Here is an 8,143-nt window from a genome sequence, read left to right as displayed (position 1 = left end):
GGATGTTTCACTGCATCTGTTGACTTTGTAGAAGGTCTCTTATTCCATCAACTCATTAACCCACAAAAGAAAAAAAAGAGGAAAAAAAATCAGTTATGATTTATTTGCTTCCAAGACAATTTAAAGAGGCATTTCATTACTTTTCCCACCGTTTGTGTTTGTTTTGTTTGCGTGTTGTGCTGAAATACGTAAGCAAGGATGGTTTGCGAAAAAATAACAATAGCCCTAGATGCATTTAAAGCAGTGCATGCGGGACACGAAGCTGAGTTGAAGGAGCTCCCTTCATTACAGCAGCCGGCTTGCAGCCAAGTTATGAGGCGCTCCGAATTGGCAGCTTTAGGCTGGGAGGTACGGATGACGTCATGCAGATGCCTCACTCCGTCGTCAGCTGTGCGCATGTTCCAAGGGGTGTCGCGCGAAAGGGGGGAATTGTGTACCTCGGGCGGGGGGACGCGGGGGGGGTTGCTGGTCCAGGGACACATCACTTCTTACAGGTACGCAGCATCTCAGATGACACAGTTTCTCAAACGATTCAAAGAAGAAGTCGGATAACCGGTCTACAAGGGAATTAGTATACATATCAAGTCCGCACACATTTGTTCACGTTCTCATCCTGTTTGCAAAAAATATGTTAAATGAAGTAGTATAACAATGATAATAATAAATGGATTGTATGGGCATGGTATTTATCATGATATATCTATGCACATACAAAATCCATGACATCTTAAGAAATATACATATTGGCAAGGCTATAAGATAATATGTTCAGGAAAAGTTATGTGCTCTTGTACGTCGCTGGAGAAAAGCAAAGTTAGTAAATATAAATATAAACCAGGTAAAATTTGTCGGTAAGTCTTTTTCATAAGCATATTATTCCTCTGCAAAGTGTACACTCATTGTAACCACGCATAAAATGCCAGTACATTAATTGTGAAAACGGAACTAAAGGATGAATAACGGGTTTGTCGAAAACACATAACCTGGGAATCAGTGCTCAAATAGGAGCGACTGAAGTCCACTGCAGTTGCAAAATAGGAGTGATTTCGCCTGTTTCAATGTTTCGTTTTTTTTTTTTTTTTTTTTTTAATCAAAAGCGTTAACATTTCTGTTCCTGAAGAGCACATCCCCGAAAATAATGCTAAATCAGTCTTTTGTAATAACGCGGCTAGATGAACACCTTACTTGTCCCACTTGTCGGTGGAAATGAGAATAGAATTTAACATGAACTGGTACAGTACTGTTTCTAAACTGTAAATCACACCTTTTCTCCGATGTTTAAAAAAATGGCACATCGGTTGAAACAAAGTGTTGCTCTCCACGCTATTAGGATGCACGAAGTTAGACATACGGAAATAAATTGCTCTGCAGTAAGATGTTCACCTTTAGCTACACGCACAACCGCGTGTTTGTTACAATGAACAGCAGCAACGCGAGCGGAGCGGAGCGCAGCGGATCGGAGCGCAGCGCGCAGTGGCGCCCTTGTGTGAGCGCACCGCGACACCGTGTGGAGCGACAGCTGAGGACAGCATATGGACAACAGTAGGAAACGCCGCACGGTGCAAGTGCGTGTTCAACGAGCTAAACACGTCGGAGGTGGTTCAGTTGTCTGGAAATCGCGCAAATTATTGTTTCTTGATCATCTCAAGTATAGCTGTGTGAACAATTATGTGAAATACACTATTTGTCATTCCTATGTGTAACACTGACTCTCAAACGTTAGCAGTAACAGAGGAGAGAAGTTTAATTTAAAAAATTGTGATCTACTGTTTTTCATTTTTAAGAATGAAACTTGAAAGTCCGTTCTTATGGTTAGAACCGAATTTGACTGTTTTAAATCTGTTATTAAAACTGTGTATGTATGCCACTGTAGAGTAAATTGCAAGTTTTCTACCTGGGTGATGCATTTTATTAGCATGCACTTTTTAGTGTACGCTGGCTTTTCAATTTGCAAACGTGGCCGATACGATTTTCAAAAAAATAAACGCCTTTTCCCATTATTTATGTATTGTTTTTTATTTGTTTATTATTTATTTATTTCTTGCATTTATAATTTGTATTTTCAAAAATATGTTTGAATGTATGAATGGCAATAAACACACAAGATCAGTATAGGTGTGTGGGAATTGAACGAACGAACGAATGAATGAATGAATGAGTGAATTCTTATTAATCCTACAGGGTAATTCTGTTTGGCTGCAGCAACATACAATATAGAACATACATATACACATGCTGCATATAGACACACATTGAAGACAGAGGGATAAGTTAGACAAGTTGTGTAAATCCTTCCATCCATCCATCCATCCATCCATCCATTCATTTTCATTAACGCCCTGTCCTGATCAAGGTCATGGTGATCCAGAGCCAATCGCGGAAGCACTGGATGCAAGGCTGAGGGGGGTACACCCTACATGGGACACCAGTTCATCACAGAGCTATGTAAATGAATAACTTTGCATGCATAACCCATTTACACAAGAGAGGGCAAAGTGAGGGGTGGTGATGCAAGGTGTACTGAGGATGTCAGAGAGCAGCTACTCTGAAATTAAGAGGTCATCCGCTTTGCAGTGTGAGGACTCATTGTAGAGCCCGATTTGCTGCCGGCAGAAATTACCTTTGGTAGCATTCCTAGAAACACCGCAACTGGACTACCCTGTTACCGAAAATGCTCCTTTGTCTGACCAAGGTGTCATGCAGAGTATGAGAGTCATTGTCCATGGTGGACAAAAGTTTATTTTCATTTTTGTGTGACATCCACTAGGGACATGATCTGGAAGCACAAAAATTGGTAGTATAAATATAGATTTTTTCAAGAACCCACCCAAGTATGCTATGGACATGGATGAAAAGAAGAGCAGGAAGTTAGAGATCACCAAAAAAGAATTCAAGGAGTGCACTGAGCACCAATTCGGTGATCCCCAGAAGAATATCCCACTGGGAATGTACCAGTTTTGCCCTTGACGTCCACATGTCAGCCTGCATCAGGAGTCTAATTTACAACTATTTTGGGGACTTGAAGATCTGTCACGTGACACTTTAATATATGACTGGCTGGTAGCAGCTAGAAAAGGGGATAGTGACATGATGTTCCATTTCTCTTTTCATTTTCATAGCTGCCTTTGAAATCATTGCTGACAGATGCAGGGCAGATGGTCTGCCGAGTCGACGCACAACTGGGACAGCGATTGCTGGCCTTGCAGACCTATATGGACAACGTTACCAGCATTTTTCAGACAGCAGCCTGCACAACCTGTCTACTGAAGAGGTTAGAAGAATTATTTACATGGTCAAGGATGAAAATGAAACCAGTAAAGTTTCAAAAGCTTTTAGTTCTGAAAAGAACTAGAAATTATGGAACTGTTCTACACGAATGATGAAAGAATCCCATTGCTGGCAGAACACCCATTCAAAGTTTAGGAAGAAAGATCTGCCAAGACTCACTGACAAACAGATGGCATTTGCAGTCATGAAAGAGCTTTGTTAAAGCATGGAAAAAGATTGACCAAACCATCTTAAAACCATGGTGTTTGCACTTTATCAATGATTAATATGACCTTTGAAGATGTGCAAAGTCACAGCATCTGCAGTGATGAAGATGGATGTGACCTGTAAACAAAAGCACTCAGAGTGATCATCTGAACAAGTGTATTCAGTATGAACAATCTGAGAAACATTAGAAAAAAAATCAAGGTGTGTTTAATTATGGGCGTTAACTGTAAGGGAAATAGACTTTGGAACCATTTATTTCCTGCTGGTCTTCTCCTGGAACTCTTCTTTTTTTTCCCAAATCATTCATGTGGGAATCAGCATTTCTCACCAGAAGGTAAAATGTAGTTAAAATTTCTGATTAACCTTTTTTTTATATAGGGGTGTAAGTTGAGTCATGTATAAGATATTAAGGAATATAATGCCACAAGTACAAAAATAAATCGATGCTACTTATGAAAGTAAATTATTTACTATAGTATTATAAAAATGTGGTTGGAAGTGTCTATACCTCAAGTTACTTTTACTTTATAATACTGAAAAAATGATACATAAAAAATTTTAAACTGACTGAAAACAATCATAGTCAGACAATCATAGGTATAGGCTACTTGAGAGCTCTATTAGACTTGACACAATTTATTTAAGAATGGACAAACTGCCCATTAAATTATTCTTTTATGAGGAGTTCTCAGCTGGAAACTGGACTTCAATGTAAGGCAGCAAACATATTTCTAATCTAGGAATGTAGGCAGGTGTAATTTGTTAGTTTATTGAATGCAACCATGTAAAAAAAACATAGTAATGATGCATGACCTACACTCATAAAAGTTAATGTTTTGCTTCCACAAGGTATACAAAGATCACTTCTATTGCTGAACTTCCTCTGAGAAAAAGGTTTCATCTAAAACACACAAGTCTAGGTAAGAAAATTTTTACCCCTTTTAAATAATGCTTGTTGACAAAGCAATATTTTAAATGATATTCCACTTAAGTCAATCTAATTTTTATATTATGATAGTATATTTTATTTTTTTGGAAAATACATTTTCCCGCATTATTCGATCTGTACTCAAATGTTAGGCTCTTGCTATGTATGATTAAAACAAAAAACAGATGTATTTTAAGAATTTAAACAAAGCTTAAATGAATGGCTTTCTAAAAACATGATTAACTGCAAAATGTTTTTTTCTTGTTCTTTATTGTGCTTCTCCATTCACAAAGACATCTGTGTGGACAAATGGCTTATTTTTTCAGTGCCAATGCAGCCGGCAACTTCTAATTTCACAGTACAGATTTTATGTAGCACTCGGACATAAAAATTTGTGACGTGATATTTCAGTTGCTTGAATTTCATTACTCATGTTCTTACTTGAAAAAGCAGTAACTATATTGAACCAACTGGCAATAATTGACATTTGGCTGCTTCCACAATTAGTGTAAGATCTACTAACAAGAAATATTTCATAAATTAAAGCAATGAAGAATACAGACTGCATCCGATTTATGGATGGAAGAAACTGACTTGTGCATTTAGCGGAAACATTTCCCTCTTGTTGTTTGTAGTGAATAAACAATGGCTGTAACCAATCAGCCAGGCAAATTCGAGGCTTCCAACTTCCAGACTGGTCTGCTTGATGTTTGTGATGACTGTGGGACATGTAAGTGCAGCCTTCATTTGCAAATCTTGGTGAACTTTTCATGTTTTAGGGTTGACATCCAAATGAACTCAAACTTCCACAGCACATACATACAATAGTACACTTATGTATATTTCAGATTCCTTCAGATAAATCTGCAAAGCAATATAAATGAGACAATATCACATTTCATCCTAAATATAATACACTGGGTGCAGCGGGTTTGGCCGGGCCCTGCTCTCAGGTGGGTCTGGGGTTCGAGTCCTGCTTGGGGTGCCCTGCGACGGACTGGCGTCCCGTCCTGGGTGTGTCCCTTCCCCCTCCAGCCTTATGCCCTGTGTTGCCGGGTTAGGCTCTGGTTTGCCGTGACCCTGCTCAGGACAAGCGGTTTCGGACAGTGTGCGTGTGTGTGTGTGTGTGTGTATAATACACTGGTAACATTACACCTGGCTCCAAAGTTTCATTCATTTAATTGCACACCTAGTTTAAGGTGATTTGTTTTTTCTGTTCGGGGTGCAGAGGTGTGGGGGCGCAGTGGCATAGCGGGTTTGGCCTGTGCCTGCTCTCTGGCAGGGCTGGGGTTCGAGTCCTGCTTGGGGTGCCTTGCGACGGACTGGTGTCCTGTCCTGAGTGTGTCCCCTCCCCCTCCAGCCTTGCGTCCTGCGTTGCCGGGTTAGGCTCTGGTTTGCTGCGACCCTGCTTGGGATGAGCAGTTTCAGACAGTGTGTATTTTCTCTGTTGGCTCAAAGTCCAGCTATGATAGCTTTCATTCTGCTCATTTTTCAATACGCCCTGTCCTTTGACAGTCTCTGTCTGCATCTCCCTCCCTCTCACTGTGACAGGCTGCTACGGTTTGTTGTGTTTCCCTTGTATGGGCTGCTCCATCGCCAGAGACATGAATGAGTGCTGCCTCTGCGGTCTCACCCCAACCATGCGCAGCGTCTACAGGACCAAATACAACATCAAGGTAAGCATCCACCCCTCTAGTCCAGTTGTGAGCCAGACTAGGCTGTTTGGGGCCCAGTTTGTGAGCAGGGCACATACTTTGGCTCCTGCATCAAGGGCCACCAAGACTACTGGAAGGGTTCAATATAGTTGAAATGTTACATTTTTCAGGTATCAATCCTTTCCTTCCATGGTACTGAAGTATAAATCTTTTGACATTGATGCCTTTCTAGGGTTCCCTGTGTAGGGATTTACTGATCTACCAGTGCTGCATGGTGTGTGCTGTGTGTCAACTGAAGAGAGACATTGATCGAAGGAAGGAGCAAGGCATCTTCTGAAATGAAGCATTTACTGGTACCGTCAAAGCCAGTCAACGAATGGTACACTTGCCGAAGGAATGACTGCGCCATTTCTCTTCCTGTTAATCAACGGAGTGCTGTGTAAACACTGACAACGTGGCAATAGGCAACGGAAATCGGTCCGCCCAACGTGCAACGTTTACTCTTCATCTTTTTTAGAATGCCAAGCTTAGTTAGGGTGATTTAAAAGTTACCATAGTATTGCTCAGTTCAAAAATCAAGTCCCAATATTTCTCTAAAAAGTTGGGGGATTTTATTAAGAATTTTTTTGGTAATTTGTTTAGAACCCCTTTAAGTTAATTGTGCAAACTCTGATTTTCTTCTGGTGCTTATATTCAGATCTCACTCTGTGTTTTGCAGAACAAAATCTGTGATCATTTTTAGGAGTTCTGTTTTTAAATGACTCATTTAGCTTTAAATGAGCTGAAGTCATTATGTATAAATTTTTACTTTGTTTTAGCTTTTCAAAAGATCAGCTGATAATTCAGAGAATACTTTTAATCTTTCCTTTAAAATCTAACCTCAGTAGGCTATATATTTTTCCTATTTTGCAATTGATTAATTAAATGCTACAAAGCACATAACTTTAAGCATCATTATCAAGTTATTTGTCATCATTGTCTTTTTTCTATATACAAAAATGTTGGATGTATAGTATTTATATGGTTGTCAATGTTAAAAAGTCCATATGAAACAAAATGAAAGACAAAGAAATGAAATATAGCCTAATTTGTGTTTAACCCTTGAAAAACGTATATCTCAATACCAAACTTTTAATTAGTGATGATACCTTACTTCATGTCAATGTAATTGAAAATTGATTATCATTAACATATTTAGTTGCTGTCAGGAAAACATTTCCACATTTATGTGATGCTTTTCTTTCAAAGCAACTTACAGTTATCTACCCATTTTTATAGCTGGGCAATTTTACTGAAGCAATTGAGGGCAAGTACCTCATTCAATGGTACTACAGCTAGGATTCAAACCTGCAACCTGCAGGTGACAAGGCAGCACCTCTAACCACTACACTACTAAATGGTCATTATACATTATCTTACTAAGGAGTTCTGCATCTTTCACTAAAAAGAGAGCATCTGCACTGAGGGTATACTGAGTTGTTCTCAAAGCCAGTGTCCAGCTAACATGTGAATCACTGTAAATCAAGGATAATCTAGTTTATCCTCAGCTTCCTGCTGTCAAACTTTATCTTATTTTAAAAGCTGACTTCACAACATACTTTGGCTGAGTAATTCCTAAACAAAAAATGTTTTCATAGTATACTGAAGTTCTTACTTTCATAGTGTACTCACAAAGACTGAAAACAATGAGAAAAAACTGCTTTCGCTTACATAGTTGTAGTCATGAAATCCTGCTGTATATATTAAGAGTGCATCATTAATGTGTTCTAAGGTCAGTAAGTGCAAAAACAAAATTTACTGGCAAATGGGTGGAATAGACAAAATCCTCAGTAGCTACCATTCATTGTTCCTTAAGAAAAAGTACACAAGTAACATACCATTTGCCACATTGTATCACCCAAAATGTGCAGTTAAATATACACTGGCTGAAACCGCTAGTCCCGAGAGGGGTCATGGTGAACCAGAGCCTAGCCTGGCAGCACAGGGAACAGGGCTGGAGGGGGAGGGAACACACCCTGGATGGGACACCGGTCCACTGCAGAGCACCACAAGCTGGACTGAACCC

General features: G+C 39.5%; 1 protein-coding gene across 1 annotated transcript; it reads left to right on the top strand.

The window, feature by feature from the left end:
• The first annotated feature begins 5,068 nt into the window (after window positions 1–5,068).
• On the top strand, window positions 5,069–6,549 carry LOC108929904 (placenta-specific gene 8 protein-like). The gene is made up of 3 exons (XM_018744739.1): window positions 5,069–5,153; window positions 5,975–6,099; window positions 6,311–6,549. The coding sequence occupies exons 1-3, from the start codon at window positions 5,069–5,071 to the stop codon at window positions 6,413–6,415; spliced, it is 315 nt and encodes a 104-aa protein (XP_018600255.1). The 3' UTR covers window positions 6,416–6,549.
• The last annotated feature ends 1,594 nt before the right edge of the window (window positions 6,550–8,143 follow it).

Source organism: Scleropages formosus, chromosome 6 (assembly GCF_900964775.1).
Source record: "Scleropages formosus chromosome 6, fSclFor1.1, whole genome shotgun sequence".
In the NCBI taxonomy this organism is placed as follows: domain Eukaryota; kingdom Metazoa; phylum Chordata; class Actinopteri; order Osteoglossiformes; family Osteoglossidae; genus Scleropages; species Scleropages formosus.
The sequence above is the reverse complement of the archived record's forward strand: the minus strand, read 5'-3'. Positions and strand labels throughout refer to the sequence as shown.

What these genes read in the sequence shown, in the direction of transcription:
- LOC108929904 (XM_018744739.1), top strand. Translation starts at nt 5,069, where the DNA reads ATGGCTGTAACCAATCAGCCAGGCAAATTCGAGGCTTCCAACTTCCAG. An exon ending in TTGTGATGACTGTGGGACAT is followed by an intron (nt 5,154 to 5,974) that starts GTAAGTGCAGCC and finishes TCACTGTGACAG; the next exon opens with GCTGCTACGGTTTGTTGTGT. An exon ending in GGACCAAATACAACATCAAG is followed by an intron (nt 6,100 to 6,310) that starts GTAAGCATCCAC and finishes ATGCCTTTCTAG; the next exon opens with GGTTCCCTGTGTAGGGATTT.